At 42.8% G+C, this 16,984-nt stretch overlaps 1 protein-coding gene across 1 annotated transcript; it reads right to left on the reverse strand.

Moving 5' to 3' along the window:
* Positions 1–229: 229 nt before the first annotated feature.
* LOC115113838 (galanin receptor 2a) lies at positions 230–16,498 on the reverse strand. The gene is made up of 2 exons (XM_029641821.2): positions 16,152–16,498; positions 230–992 (listed from the first exon to the last, which is right to left on the reverse strand). Exons 1-2 carry the CDS (start codon positions 16,496–16,498, stop codon positions 230–232), a joined length of 1,110 nt encoding a protein of 369 aa, XP_029497681.2.
* Between the last annotated feature and the right edge of the window lie 486 nt (positions 16,499–16,984).

The raw sequence follows: 16,984 nt of genomic DNA on the forward strand, positions 1-16,984 counted from the left end.
TAGCTTAAATTAGCCAACTAGTCACCTAGCTAACATTAGCCACAAAAGTGTTTAATTTGTGACATATCATACGAATTGCAATTCGTAATATATCATACAAAATGGGTAATGGACATCCACAAATTAATAAATTCCATACGAATCTTAACATATCATGCTATATTAAGGGAGACAGATTTACTATGTTATGTCTACCCCTGAGTCCAGGTTGGAATTGCAGGAAGTTAGCTTAAAAAGAAAATCTCTCCACTGCCATGAGCGGGGCCTCCAAATTCTTCTTGCCCAGGGCCCCAGATGTGGTCAGTCCGACACTATCTCCACGCTGTGACCCCAGGCTCTGATTGGACGTCTCACTGGACCCCACCTCCACCGTGCTGACCACATGCGCAGCCTGAAACACATGCACCTGGTTCACCACCCTCTTACTCAACACACAGTCAAAGACCTTCCGGAATCCCTTCCGGAAGTGTTTGGACACCAAGGCATACACTATAGGGTTGAGGCAGGAGTTAGCATAGGCCACCAGGTGAGAGAGAATACGGAGTATATAGGTGGTGTGGTTTAGCGGAAAATGACCAAACCACATACACAGTATAACCAGGTGATGGGGAAGCCAGCAGAGGCAGAAGAGCACCGCTACGATAATAATCATCTTGGTGACTTTCCTCTTTGCTCTCCTGGACTCAGACATGTCCTTCATGGGGTCCACTGTGGTCCACAGGTAGCGGATGGTTCTGGCGTAGGTCAGGCTGAGGATGAGGACAGGGATGAGGTAGCCGAAGAAGAAGGTGCAGACGTCCATAAGGCGCCTGTCCTGGAACTGCCAGGCGGGGATGCAAACCACGGTGCCGTCCAGGTCCATCTGTCGGTAGTAGCTCAGGTACGGGCCAGAGAAGACCAGGGACAAACCCCACACCACACAGATGGACGTCAGGGCGTTACGATGGGTCCTCATCTCCCTGGAACGGAGAGGGTAGCGGATGGCCAGATACCTTGGGGGTCAACAATAGGAAGAAGAGGTGGACTCAGATAGTTGGACAGACAGGACTTAGTGATACATAATATAATACCCAGGTATGTCCTCCTATAAGAAAAAAGTGCCCTGTCAGATTGGTAGCATTTTCTTATGAATGCATTTTTTTATTTTATCCTGTCCGGTAAAGAATTGTCCATCAAACTTGCTAATTTCTCATTTTGAATCTTGGAAAATCACCTCTCCCCGCTACTCTGCCTCCACGCGAGCGTGCACTGCAGTCGTCTGCCTGTTGCTGCACAAGCAGAAGTTACCAGCGCCTAGCTGTAGAAATGTTATAAGCAGGGTTGAAAGTAGATGTTTTTTTTTAAATATATTTTTATTTCACCTTTATTTAACCAGGTAGGCTAGTTGAGAACAAGTTCTCATTTGCAACTGCGACCTGGCCAAGATAAAGCATAGCAGTGTGAACAGACAACACAGAGTTACACATGGAGTAAACAATTAACAAGTCAATAACACAGTAGAAAAAAAAGGGGGAGTCTATATACAATGTGTGCAAAAGGCATGAGGAGGTAGGCGAATAATTACAATTTTGCAGATTAACACTGGAGTGATAAATGATCAGATGGTCATGTACAGGTAGAGATATTGGTGTGCAAAAGAGCAGAAAAGTAAATAAATAAAAACAGTATGGGAATGAGGTAGGTGAAAATGGGTGGGCTATTTACCAATAGACTATGTACAGCTGCAGCGATCGGTTAGCTGCTCAGATAGCTGATGTTTGAAGTTGGTGAGGGAGATAAAAGTCTCCAACTTCAGCGATTTTTGCAGTTCGTTCCAGTCACAGGCAGCAGAGTACTGGAACGAAAGGCGGCCAAATGAGGTGTTGGCTTTAGGGATGATCAGTGAGATACACCTGCTGGAGCGCGTGCTACGGATGGGTGTTGCCATCGTGACCAGTGAACTGAGATAAGGCGGAGCTTTACCTAGCATGGACTTGTAGATGACCTGGAGCCAGTGGGTCTGGCGACGAATATGTAGCGAGGGCCAGCCGACTAGAGCATACAAGTCGCAGTGGTGGGTGGTATAAGGTGCTTTAGTGACAAAACGGATGGCACTGTGATAGACTGCATCCAGTTTGCTGAGTAGAGTGTTGGAAGCCATTTTGTAGATGACATCGCCGAAGTCGAGGATCGGTAGGATAGTCAGTTTTACTAGGGTAAGCTTGGCGGCGTGAGTGAAGGAGGCTTTGTTGCGGAATAGAAAGCCGACTCTTGATTTGATTTTCGATTGGAGATGTTTGATATGAGTCTGGAAGGAGAGTTTGCAGTCTAGCCAGACACCTAGGTACTTATAGATGTCCACATATTCAAGGTCGGAACCATCCAGGGTGGTGATGCTAGTCGGGCATGCGAGTGCAGGCAGCGATCGGTTGAAAAGCATGCATTTGGTTTTACTAGCGTTTAAGAGCAGTTGGAGGCCACGGAAGGAGTGTTGTATGGCATTGAAGCTCGTTTGGAGGTTAGACAGCACAGTGTCCAATGACGGGCCGAAAGTATATAGAATGGTGTCGCCTGCGTAGAGGTGGATTAGGGAATCGCCCGCAGCAAGAGCAACATCATTGATATATACAGAGAAAAGAGTCGGCCCGAGAATTGAACCCTGTGGCACCCCCATAGAGACTGCCAGAGGACCGGACAGCATGCCCTCCGATTTGACACACTGAACTCTGTCTGCAAAGTAATTGGTAAACCAGGCAAGGCAGTCATCCGAAAAACCGAGGCTACTGAGTCTGCCGATAAGAATATGGTGATTGACAGAGTCGAAAGCCTTGGCAAGGTTGATGAAGACGGCTGCACAGTACTGTCTTTTATCGATGGCGGTTATGATATCGTTTAGTACCTTGAGTGTGGCTGAGGTGCACCCGTGACCGGCTCGGAAACCAGATTGCACAGCGGAGAAGGTACGGTGGGATTCGAGATGGTCAGTGACCTGTTTGTTGACTTGGCTTTTGAAGACCTTAGATAGGCAGGGCAGGATGGATATAGGTCTGTAACAGTTTGGGTCCAGGGTGTCTCCCCCTTTGAAGAGGGGGATGACTGCGGCAGCTCTCCAATCCTTGGGGATCTCAGACGATATGAAAGAGAGGTTGAACAGGCTGGTAATAGGGGTTGCGACAATGGCGGCGGATAGTTTCAGAAATAGAGGGTCCAGATTGTCAAGCCCAGCTGATTTGTACGGGTCCAGGTTTTGCAGCTCTTTCAGAACATCTGCTATCTGGATTTGGGTAAAGGAGAACCTGGAGAGGCTTGGGCGAGGAGCTGCGGGGGGGCGGAGCTGTTGGCCGAGGTTGGAGTAGCCAGGCGGAAGGCATGGCCAGCCGTTGAGAAATGCTTATTGAAGTTTTCGATAATCATGGATTTATCGGTGGTGACCGTGTTACCTAGCCTCAGTGCAGTGGGCAGCTGGGAGGAGGTGCTCTTGTTCTCCATGGACTTCACAGTGTCCCAGAACCTTTTGGAGTTGGAGCTACAGGATGCAAACTTCTGCCTGAAGAAGCTGGCCTTAGCTTTCCTGACTGACTTTGATTTGATTTGATTTGATTTGACTGCGTGTATTGGTTCCTGACTTCCCTGAACAGTTGCATATCGCGGGGACTATTCGATGCTATTGCAGTCCGCCACAGGATGTTTTTGTGCTGGTCGAGGGCAGTCAGGTCTGGAGTGAACCAAGGGCTATATCTGTTCTTAGTTCTGCATTTTTTGAATGGAGCATGCTTATCTAAAATGGTGAGGAAGTTACTTTTAAAGAATGACCAGGCATCCTCAACTGACGGGATGAGGTCAATGTCCTTCCAGGATACCCGGGCCAGGTCGATTAGAAAGGCCTGCTCACAGAAGTGTTTTAGGGAGCGTTTGACAGTGATGAGGGGTGGTCATTTGACTGCGGCTCCGTAGCGGATACAGGCAATGAGGCAGTGATCGCTGAGATCCTGGTTGAAGACAGCGGAGGTGTATTTGGAGGGCCAGTTGGTCAGGATGACGTCTATGAGGGTGCCCTTGTTTACAGAGTTAGGGTTGTACCTGGTGGGTTCCTTGATGATTTGTGTGAGATTGAGGGCATCTAGCTTAGATTGTAGGACTGCCGGGGTGTTAAGCATATCCCAGTTTAGGTCACCTAACAGAACAAACTCTGAAGCTAGATGGGGGGCGATCAATTCCCAAATGGTGTCCAGGGCAGACCTGGGGGCTGAGGGGGGTCGGTAGCAGGCGGCAACAGTGAGAGACTTATTTCTGGAGAGAGTAATATTCAAAATTAGTAGTTCGAACTGTTTGGGTATGGACCTGGAAAGTATGACATTACTTTGCAGGCTATCTCTGCAGTAGACTGCGACTCCTCCCCCTTTGGCAGTTCTATCTTGACGGAAGATGTTATAGTTGGGTATGGAAATCTCTGAATTTTTGGTGGCCTTCCTGAGCCAGGATTCAGACACGGCAACCTCCTACACAGACAACGGGACCTCCTACACAGACAACAAATGAGGTTTCCTCAAGGCTTCTTAGAGAAGGATGAGAACCCAGTTCTCAAAATGGTTCTTTGCTCTTTTAGTGATCATTCAAATGTAGGGGCGGTGCATTACAATATTTTAGGGCATGGTTTGCACCCAGGTCTTTTTGTGCAACCGTGAGTGAGAGTGTTAATTCCAGTTTCTTTAATATGTCGTGTTATATAATTATATTAAATGAGCTAAAATAAAAGATCCCCCAATTTTTTAGATGCGCATTAAGTTTATTTCTCTCAAGTTTTATGAACAAATTTGTTTACATCTTTGTTAGTGAGCATTTCTCCTTTGCCAAGATAATCCATCCACGTGACAGGTGCGGCATATCAAGAATCTGATTAAACAGCATGATCATTACACAGGTACACCCTGTGCTCTGGACAATGAAAGGCCACTTTAAAATATGCAGTTTTGTCACACAACACAATGTCACAGATGTCTCAAGTTTTGAGGGAGTGTGCAATTGGCATGCTGACTGCAGGAATGTCCACCAGAGCTTTTGACAGAGAATTTAATGTTAATTTCTCTACCAAAAGCCGCCTCCCAAAATAATTTGAGAGAATTTGACACTACGTCCAACCGGCCTCACAACCGCAGAACATGTGTAACTATGTGGTCTGGCTTCTTTACTTGCGAGATCATCTGAGACCAGCCACACGGACAGCTGCTGAAAATGTGGGATTGCACAACCGAAGAATTTATGCACAACTGTCAGAAACCGTCTCACGGAAGCTCATCTGTGTGTTCGTCATCCTCCCCAGGGTCTTGACCTGACTGCAATCCGACGTTGTAACGGACTTCAGTGGGCAAATTATCACTTGCAATTGCTGCTGGCACACTGGAGAAGTGTGCTCTTCACGAATGAATCCCGGGTTTCAACAGTACCGGGCAGACGTTTGGCGTTGTGTGGCCAAGTGGTTTTCTGATTTCAATGTTGGGAGGCATAAGCTACGGACAACGTACACAATTGCATTTTATCGATGGCAATTTCAGTACACATAGATACCATGACGAGAACCTAAGGCCCGTTGTCTTTCCATTCATCCGCCGCCATCACCTTATGTTTCAGCATGATAATGTACGGACCTATGTTGCAAGGATCTGTACACAATTCCTGGAAGCTGAAAATGTCCCATTCTTTCATGGCCTCCATGATATTTCAGCCATTAAGCACGCTTGGGATGCTCTGGATCGACGTGTACGACAGTGTGTTCCAGTTCCCACCAATATCCAGCAACTTCGCATAGCCATTGAAGAGGGGGACAACATTCCACAGGCCACAATCAACAGCCTGATCAATTCTATGCAAAGGGGATGTGTCGCGTTGCATGAGGCAGACCTTAGAAAATGGTTCTTTATAGCACCATACAGGTTCCTTTTAAAACATTATGTGCATGGTTATTTGTAGAACCTTCAAAAAAGGGTTCTATGTAACAACAAAAAGGTTTCTGCTATGGTTACAAGCCAAATAACCCCTATTTGTTACTATTGAGAACCACTGTTTTTTTTTGTGCTTGTGTGCACTATGGGCCTAATCTTAGAATTACATATAGAATCCCTTTTAATTTCATAAGATGTGTAGGCCTAGTAGAACACATGTAAATTAACTTAAGAAAAATGTATTACCTTTTAATGTGGCATAAAAACAACCAGTCACAATGTTTTCATCTGATTGCTCTGTGCAGGTTCGTCCACACACAAATTAATTCCAGCAGACAAATTCTGCTCTGTGCATCTGCCATTTGACAAATGGAAAGAAACATATTTTAAAGGTCCCAAACAGTCATTCTGATTCCCATATAGAATAGCCTTTAGCGCAGTGGTTCTTAACCTTGTTGGAGGTACTGAACCCCAACAGTTTCATATGCGCATTCACCGAACCCTTCTTAATTGGAAAAAAAAATCTAATTCAAAACATAGGTATATATTTGACTGGTGCACAAAATGAACCGTGCATCAACATCACTGTGTTCAAAGAACAAAATCATCAAAACATTTTCACACAGATGATCATTTTCACACAAAAACAAAAACATAATAATGAATATTTACTGCAAATCAGTGTGACTTCTGCTGTTGCCTTTCAGAGACCAGTTCAGAAATGCGCGGCTTCACCTTGGCAAGTGCCACTCTCATGTCATTTTCGCAACAAAGTCTGTTCCTTTTCTTCGTTTTTATGTCCAGCATCCTCGAAAAGGATTGCTCGCAAAGATATGTTGTAACAAACGGTATGAACATCTCCAGAGGTTTCTTAGCAATAACAGGGTACGTTACCATTTGACACCAAAACGTTGAAAGCGTTGTTGTTCTGAAGAGTTGCTGTTGAACCTGGCTCTGCTGAATTTCAATGATTTCATCGAGGTATTCATCATTGACATCTGTTGTCTCAACACTAAACGTGAACGGCTGTCTCACCCATGCTGGATATGACTCTCTTGTAGGGAAGTATCCGTCGAGAGACTTTGCAAGTTCATCCAAGTGCGTGGCAATTGCTTGCTTCAGTTCAGCGGGTACAGAAATGTCTCCGATTCCAGATACATCTTCGATCTTACTTACACAGTCGTCCAGCAGGGGAAAGTTTGCGAAGTTATTGTTCTCTGTTCGTCATTTCCATAACGGTAGCTTTTTTTGAAAAGCCTTCAGGTTTTCCTCCGCTTCAATGATGTTGACTCCACCGCCCTGCATCTTTTGATTGAGATGATTGAGAGCTGCGAAGATATCAGCCATGTACGCTAAAATGAGAATGAACTCAGAATTTTTGAAGCAATCTGCATGACAATGTTGGTGCTCTTGCAAAAACAGGGCTAATTCCACACGCACGGCAAAAACACGATTCAGCACCTGTCCCCGGGATAACCACCTAACGTTAGAATAGTACAGAAGTACCTCGAATTCAGAGCCCATTTCTTTACACAGCTCACTGCAGAGCACTAGTTCGCACATAGTTCACGCATTCCACTACAATTTTTAATACTTCTGCCAGTTTTGGAAGCAAGGTTTTTGTTGCCAACGCATGCCTGTGCAGAATACAATGCGTAACAATGATGTGTGGTGCATCGGCTTTCACTAGCGCACCAAAACCAGACTTTCTTCCCAGCATGACTGGAGCTCCGTCCGACAAACTGCAGAAACCATATCCCATGAATGATTGTTGTCTTTGAAGAAGTCATCCACAAGTTTCTTCACATCGGCTGCCTTAGTTGTTGTTGTAAGAGGCTTACAAAATAAAAATTATTCCTTTATCACGTCGTCTTTCACGTAGTGCACGAATACAGCAAGCTGGCTTAGATTGGAAACGTCTGTGGTCTCGTCGAGTTGAAGGCTGAATTTTGCCGGGCTTGAAATCAGATCTGCAACTACTTGAGCCAAGATGTCTTTGCTCATGTCCTCTATTCTGTCGCTGATGGTGTCATTTGAAAGAGGAATTTGGGATAACTTAACTTCGGCCTCTTTTCCCAGCATGATATTCGCCATCTTCAACACAGCTGGTTTTATGAGTTTCACCAATGGTGTGTGGTTTGCCCTGGTTTGCGATCAGGTAAGAAACTTCGTACGATGCTGTGAGGATCGGATTGTTGATGGGTACAAAGCCGAGAACAGGCAGAGTAGCCTTTTCATCGAATCTGGCTCTCTTCACCTTGAATTCAGCGAGCGTTGTGTTCTTGTATTTTCCATCTCCATGCAGCTTAAGGAAGTGTTCTCTTAGTTTTGCTGGTGCTAGACTAGAATTGCTCAACTTGGCATTGCAAATCATGCAGTTAGGACACTGACTCCCATCACGTTCGGTTATACATGTAAATCCATATTTTACATATTCGTCCGACCACTTTCTTTTTTTGCTCGACATAGTAAGTATGAAGGGATTAAAATATTAAGAAAGAAATCACAAGACGTACCATCACCACAGTCACAAACTGAGTGCACCAAATTCCCTGCAGCACAGATAGGCCAAGCGATGTAGCGTGATCACCTGCAGCCAATGATGGCCAAGCGGAGCGTGTCATCACGAATCATATGAATCGGATGTTTGTCTTGACCTCCGCCGAACCCCTGAGACTGACTCACCGAACCCCTGGGGTTCGATCGAACCCAGGTTAAGAACCACTGCTTTAGCGTGACTAAAACATCTCCCATAATAATCTTTCACAATAAAAATGCAAAAAAAAAGAGAAAAATGTCAGTTTTATTCACGTCAAACTACCAGGAAGTTTAAAAAGGCAGACTACGTGGGGCGGGGAGCTATTAGGATAAGTGGGTGGGGAGCTGACTTTGACTGACGGTTCTTTGAAAATGCCTATGTCAAGCACCATGGACTCAGTGAGCAGTGTTGTAGTGATATTATCTCAAGCAAATTTGCGGATGTAACCGATGTGAAATGGCTAGCTAGTTAGTGGGGTGCGCGCTAATAGCGTTTCAATTGGTGACGTCACTCGCTCTGAGACATTGAAGTAGTTGTTCTCCTTGCTCTGCAAGGGCTGCGGCTTTTGAGGAGCGATGGGTAACGATGCTTCGAGGGTTGCTGTTGTCTATGTGTGCAGTGGGGTGAGGAGAGGAACAGAAGCAATACTGTTACACTGATACACAAAGCAACTCAAACAGCATTGATATGCATGCAACATCCAATCATGTCATACATTACATCATGGTTTCAAAAGTTATTTGCTTATCCAACTGTTTGGTTAACAGCATTAATATAGACAACATTTTAGCTGTATAATTTTGCTAACTAGCCCAAATGGAACTGTCAGCACTGACAAGCTAGTTCACCTTGGACAATTTCTGCTTAAACTTTTGATTGAATATATAGTATATTGACTGTCTGATATTCATATTTAGTATCATGAGTATCAATGATGTCAAGACATCTGTGTTGATTTTCTGTTTTGGCATGTCTCTTGATGTAATGACTTGACAACTGCGTAAGAGTTTTGGGTAACCCTTCCTCCCATTTTGTTCCATGCTGTCTGAAGACCTAGCTAGCCAGTGGGGGGGTTCGATTAATCTTGTAGGCGTGTTGTGCACCAGGTGAAAGTTGATTGCATTCCTTTTGGGTCCGGGCTGCCTCCGAAGCCTGATCCAGTGCCCCTTTCGAAGCCCACGCAAAGTCAGCTCAAAGCAAAGTGACATAGGAGGGATCCTGAGTGGCGCAGCAGTCTACAGCAATGCATCTCAGTGCTAGAGGCGTCACTACAGACCCTGATTTGATCCTGGGCTGTATGTCAATTGGCTGTGATCAGGAGTCCCATAGGGTGGCTCACAATTGGCCCAGTGTTGTCCGGGTTTGGCCAGCGTAGGCCGTCATTGTAAAATAGCAATTTGTTCTTAACTGACTTGCCTAGTTAAATGAAAAAAGGAGCATGTGGAGTAATGAGTAGGATTCTGTGTTTTCACATGCAACAGGGATTGCTTTTGAGCTTTATCTGCCATCCCAATGAAAACAAGTGAGAACATTTAAAAATAGATATTATGGAAAAGAGATGTATGTTTCTGAATGATGCACCCTGCTGCCTTGTTGACAAAAATGACTCTGTATAGATTACTGTCATGATTTGAGAAGGGCACTCATGCTTCTCCCTCCACGTTTTCACCAGATCACATTAACAGGCCTTTGCCCGGTTTCCCTCGGGTCAGCATAATTGAATCCGCTCAATTACTAGCTAGCACCAGACACAAATGAAAGCGGAAATCTATAAGTATCTTTGCCTTGAATCTCAAATTATATTTGCTGACACGCTGCAGTAAAGTTTTGACATTACCTAGTTATGTAAACCACACCCCTCTGAACACGACTTCTGTGGTATATATTTTAATTAGACAAGATATTTTTTTTTACCTTTATTAAACTAGGCAAGTCAGTTAAGAACAAATTCTTATTTAAAATGACAGCCTAGGAACAGTGGGTTAATTGCCTTGTTCAGGGGCAGAACAACATATTATTTTTACCTTGTCAGCTCAGGGATTCAATCTAGCAATCTTTTGGTTACTGGCCCAATGCTGTAACCACTAGGCTACCGGCCACCCCAATAAGAATAAGGTGTTACCATTGGTGTATTCAAATTTGAGATTTTGTGATGTCACACAATGACCTTTATAATCCCTATTTCTTTTCACTTTGAGCACCTGCCCCTCAAAAGGTCTTTGCCCTGCCCTGATTGTACCCTAAACACTGACGTTAGACTGTATTGGAGAGGAAGAAAGGGTTTACTCTGCCCGAAATCTGTCCACCAAAACAAGACCACAAAGTGCGGTATTTTTGTATGGAGATCAACGAGAGAGTATTGAATTTGGTCAACAAAAAATTGCTGATTTGAGGCTTATCTAATCAAAGCAATCTTTATTTGTCACCTGCGCCGAATACATGTGTAGACCTTACCATGAAATGCTTACTTACAAGCCCTTAACCAACAGCGCAGTTCAAGAAAGAGTTAAGGAAATATTTACCAAATAAACTAAAGTAAAAAACAATAAAAAAGTAACACAATAAAATAACACTAATGAGGCTCTATATACAGGGGGTACTAGTACCGAGTCAATGTGCAGGGGTACAGGTTAGTCAAGGTAATTTTTACATGTAGGTAGGGGTGACGTGATTGTGCATAGATAATAAACAGGAAGTAGCAGCAGTGTAAAAAACAAATGGAGGGGGTGTCAATGTAAATAATATGGTGGCCATTTTATTAATTGTTCAGCAGTCTTATGGATTGGTGGTAGAAGCTGTTAAGGAGCCTTTTGCTCCGATACCGGCTGTCTCATCGTTGTCAGTGATCAGGCATATCACTGTTGTGTCATCATACTTAATGATGGTGTTGGAGTGGCCATGCAGTAGTGGGTGAACAGGGAGTACAAGAGGGGACTAAGCACACACGGCTGAGGGGCCCCAGTGTTGATGATCAGCGTAGCAGACATGTTGTTGCTTACCCTTACCACCTGGGGGTGGCCCATCAATAAGTCCAGGATCCAGTAGCAGAGGGAGGTGTTTAGGCCCAGGGCCCTTTGCTTAGAGATGAGGTATGTGGGCACTATGATGTTTTTTGAACAGCATTCTTTCATAGGTGTTCCTTTTGTCTAGGTGGGAGAGGGCAGTGTGGGTCTAGGGTATCCGGGAGGATGCTGTTGATGTGAGCCATGACCAGCCTTTCAAAGCACTTCATGGCTACCGACATGAGTGCTACGGGGCGATAATAATTTAGGCAGGTTACCTTCGCTTCCTTGGTGGTCTGCAAAAAACATGCAGGTAGTACAGTCTTGGTCAGGGAGAGAATTAAAATGTCAGTGAAGACACTTGCCAGTTTATTCGCGCATGCTTGGAGTACACGCCCTGGTAATCCGCCTGGCCCCGCGGCTTTGTGAACGTTGACCTGTTTAAAGGTCTTGCGCACATCAGCTACCGAGAGCGTTATCACACAGCCGTCCAGAACAACTGATGCTCGAAGTTTCCTAATGGTCAGGTTGTAACCAATGCAGTGATATACAGTACCACACTTACTCATTCAAGGGTTTTCCTTTATTTTCACAATTTTCTACATTGTAGAATATGAGTGAAGACATCAAAACTATGAAATAACACATATGGAATCATGTAGTAACCAAAAAAGTGTTATATTTGAGATTCTTCAAAGTAGCCATACTTTGCCTCGATGACAGCTTTGCACACTCTTGGCATTCTCTCAACCACGAGAGAATAGTCACCTGAAATGCATTTCAAGAAAACATTTAATTTGCGGAATTTCATTCCTTCTTAATGCATTTGAGACAATCGTTTGTGTAGTGATTAGGTAAGGGTTGTATACAGAAGATAGCCCTATTTGGTTAAAGACCAAGTCCATATTATGGCAAGAACAGCTCAAATAAGGAAAGCGAAATGACAGTCCATCATTACTTAAAACCTCTACGGGATCGGTGTCCCTATACCGGGATGGTTGAGCTAACGTGCGCTAATGTGATTAGCATGGCGTTGTAAGTAACATCAAACTTTCCAGGACATAGACATGTCTTATATAGGCAGAAAGATTACATTATTGTTAATCGAACTGCACTGTCCAATTTACAGTAGCTATTACAGTGAAAACATACCATGCTATTGTTTGAGAGTGCACAACAACCAGAAACTCCCGGCAACTGGTTACATTCACCTCTGAAGTGAAATAATGTACTTACATTCAGTAATCTTGCTCTGCTTTGTCATCCTGAGGGTCCCAGAGATAAAATGTAGCATAGTTTGTTTGAGAAAATCCATCTTAATATTCAAATGTAGGAACTGGGCTCCACAGTTTGAACCCCTGCTGTCTCTGGCTCCACACCCACCCCGCCCGGCCATCTAGATGTGTGAAAGTTAGTCAATAAGCTAATGATCCCTCATGTATGACATTCCTGGGAGTGTGTAAACTTACATTTTGTATTACCATATCATTTGTATATGTTCTCTATAGTTATGTACTTGAACTGTATCAATTGACCAATTCGGCACATTTGGGCGGACTTGATAAAAAAATATTGTCTAGTATTGCAACGCTTCACTGGATCAATCTGAAACGTTGCACAGACACCTCTGTCACCTAGTGTTGTAACTTTAATGTGTTACAGAGTTAATGTTTAAGTTAATTAATTGAGCTGTATCTAAAGATATTTCTTTACAGTTATTTACACATGTAATTGTATTGGTTAGTATTGAATTACGCTTTTGACTGCAAGTTCCAGAATGCCTTGCGACAGGAATGAGAGAGATAATGCGCCAGTTACGTGCAGGTGCAAAGTGATTAAGCTGACTTTTTCACTAGCATCTTGTTTGCATTGCTCTGTAGAATCTAAAGTTGTTAATTGTAACGTGAACAAGTATTATTACTAAAAGAAGCTTTCATATCAAACCCGACGTCCCGAGTCATTACTTTGAAGACAGTTAATCTAAAACCTAGTGGCCAAAATCTAAATTGCGCCTAAAATGCAATATTTTATTATGGCCTTTCTCTTGCATTTCAAAGATGACGGAACAATTGTTTTTTGAAAACATGTTTTATTGTTTGTATATCTTTTACCAGACCTAATGTTTCATATTCTCATTAATTTCACATTTCCACAAACTTCAAAGTGTTTCCTTTCAGATGGTATCAGAATATGCATATCCTTGCTTCAAGTCCTGAGCAACAGGCAATTAGATTTGGGTATGACATTTAGGCAAAAAAAGGGGGGTCAGATCCTTAAGAGACATGAAGGTCAGGCAATACGGAACATTAAGAACTTTGAAAGATTCTTTAAGTGCAGTCGCAAAAACCATCAAGCTCTATGTTGAAACTGGCTCTCATGAGGTCCACCACAGGAAAGGAAGACCCAGAGTTACCTCTGATAAGTTACTTAGAGTTACAAGCCTCAGAAATTGCAGCCCAAATAAATGCTTCACAGAGTTAAAGTAACAGACACATCTCAACATCAACTGTTCAGAGGGGACTGCGTGAATCAGGCCTTCATGGTCGAATTGATTCAAAGAAACCACTACCAAAGGACACCAATAATAAGAAGAGACTTGCTGGGCCAAGAAGCACAAGCAATAGACATTAGACATGTGTAAACTGTCCTTCGGTCTGATGAGTCCAAATTTGAGATTTTTGGTTCAAACCGCCGTGTCTTTGTGAGACACAGAGTAGGTGAACGGATGATCTCTCCATGTGTGGTTCCCACCGTGAAGCATGGAGGAGGAGGTTTTGTGGTGTGGGGGTGCTTTTCTGGTGACATTGTCAGTGATATACTTAGAATTCAAAGGCACACTTAACCAGCATGGCTACCACAGCATTCTGCAGTGATATGCCATCCCATCTGTTTTGCGTTTAGTGGGACAATCATTTATTTTTCAACAGGACAATAACATCTCCAGGCTGTGTAAAGGCTATTTGACCAAGAAGGAGATTGATGGAGTGCTGCATCAGATGACTTGGCCTCCACAATCACCCGATTTCAACCCATGGTTTGGGATGAGTTGGACCGCGTAGTGAAGGAAAAGCAGCCAACAAGTGCTCAGCATATGTGAGAACTCTTTCAACACTGTTGGAAAAGCATTCCAGGTTAAGCTGGTTGAGAGAATGCAAAGTTTTTGCAAAGCTGTTATCAAGGCAAAGGGTGGCTACTTTGAAGAATCTAGAATATAAAATATACACTACGGTTCAAAAGTTTGGAGTCACATAGAAATGTCCTTGTTTTTTAAAGAAAAGCACATTTTTTATCTATTAAAATAACATCAAATTGATCAGAAATACAGTGTAGACATTGATAATGTTGTAAATGACTATTGTAGCTGGAAACAGCTATTTATAATGGAATATCTACATAGGCGTACATAGGCCCATTATCAGCAATTATCACTCCTGTGTTCCAATGGCACAATATGTTAGTGAGTGGTAGGAGTGGTACACAGCATTGTTCGAGATCTTCAGTTTCTTGGCAATTTCTCACATGTAATAGCTTTCATTTCTCAGAACAAGAATAGACTGATGAGTTTCATAAGAGAGTTCTTTGTTTTTAGCCATTTTGAACCCACAAATGCTGATGCTCCAGATACCCAACTAGTCTAAAGAAGGCCATTTTTATTGCTTCTTTAATCAGGACAACAGTTTTCAGCTGTGCTAACATAATTGCAAAATGATTTTCTAATGATCAATTAGCCTTTAAAAATGCTAAACTTGGATTAGCTAAAACAACGTGCCATTGGAACGCAGGTGTGATGGTTGCTGATAATAGGCCTCTGCGCACCTATATAGATATTCAATAAAAAACAGCCGTTTCCAGCTACAATAGTCATTTACAAAATTAACAATGTCTACACTGTATTTCTGACCAATTTGATGTTATTTTACACGGTAGTGTATTTTGATTTGTTGAACACTTTTTTGGTTACTACATGATTCCATATGTGTTATTTCATCGTTTTGATGTCTTCACTGTAATTATACAATGTAGAAAATAGTAAAATAAAGAAACTTTTTTCCAAACTTTTGACTAAGTGGAAGACGTTGCATTTCGGCAACTTGTATATGTTATATCGGAGTTGTGCCTGTTGCTCACACGCGTATCTGCCCGCTCATTGGCTACAATGTTCCCACCTGATCTCGCATCCTCTCGTCTGCCTTCCATCTTTTTATGGACATGTATTTCCATCCTTAGAGCAGCTTGTCAATATAATCTTTGGCTGTGTGGAGCCAACACCTCCAATTTTTTTCATAATTTTAAGGAACTCAGAGTGTTCTTTCAAATGTTTTAATTGGTCAGAGAGTGTCCCTGAACAAAATTATCCAGAATGATTAACATGCACCCTTTCTCACTTTCACCCTGTAGGCTATTTGCCTATAGACCATCTTCATACCATGACAGTACTGTATATAAATGGGGTAAGTGTTTTTCAGCAAAAATGTATATTGACAATACAACAATAAAATCATTAAACTACTTAAAATGTTATCTTTCACAACATACGACCCATTTCAACTATCATAACCCATTTCAACTATATATATATAGTTGGAGTTTAATGATTTTAAATATAAATATTTATATATATTTTTCAGCAAAAATGTATATTGACAATATATAAAACATATAAAACAGTTGTTAACGGTAAGTGAAACGCACCTGTCCAACGACACAGCGGTGAGCGTAAAGATGCTGGCATACATGGTAAGGTAGATGATAAAGTGTACGACTTTGCACAAGACCGGTCCAAATACCCATTCATCCATAGTGTAGATAGTGGCTTGAAAAGGTACGCAGAACACTATAAAGCACACGTCTGCCACGCCGAGGTTCAGAATAAATAGGTTTGTTGTTTTGGTGTTCATCTGTCCGTTCCAGAGGAGGACAGTGAGGACCAATCCGTTCCCCAAGGTACCGATGAAGAAGATGAGCGAGAAGACCAGAGAAATTATAACTGATTCCGTTCTCCAGTTCGCAACAGTTTGGTTCTGCACAGAGTTATTCATTGTAATTTTCTATTAAACTCCTTCATAAATCTGAAGTTTCTGTATTTTAAATCCTTTATTTAGTGAATCTCATAAACGCATTGTTAATTTTCAGATGCTGCGTAACGCGCACATGTTCTAAGCATCGAGAAATACTTGGTTGTTCAAAGAGGTGGAAAGTTTAAGCATCCACCCCCTGTCTAGTCTAGTCCTCCTATCTCGGACAAAAGGGGGATAGTGTTTTCTGTCTCTGGCTGGGCTAGGAGGGGTGTCCTTTCTCTTTCTCTCTCTGTCACACACCACCAACGATAACATCTCTTTTCACCGTCTTACATTTTCACTCCTGCGTATTATCAATATCAAGCCACATTCACATCCTTCCCATCTTCTGTGTAATTCCTAGAGTATATATATATTTTATCTGCCCATGTACAGTACATTATGGGGTTACTATCAAAAGGATGTAGATTTATGGCTGTTTCCCAAACTATTTAGTCCATTACTTTT

Source organism: Oncorhynchus nerka, linkage group LG28 (genome assembly GCF_034236695.1).
Source record: "Oncorhynchus nerka isolate Pitt River linkage group LG28, Oner_Uvic_2.0, whole genome shotgun sequence".
Taxonomy (NCBI): domain Eukaryota; kingdom Metazoa; phylum Chordata; class Actinopteri; order Salmoniformes; family Salmonidae; genus Oncorhynchus; species Oncorhynchus nerka.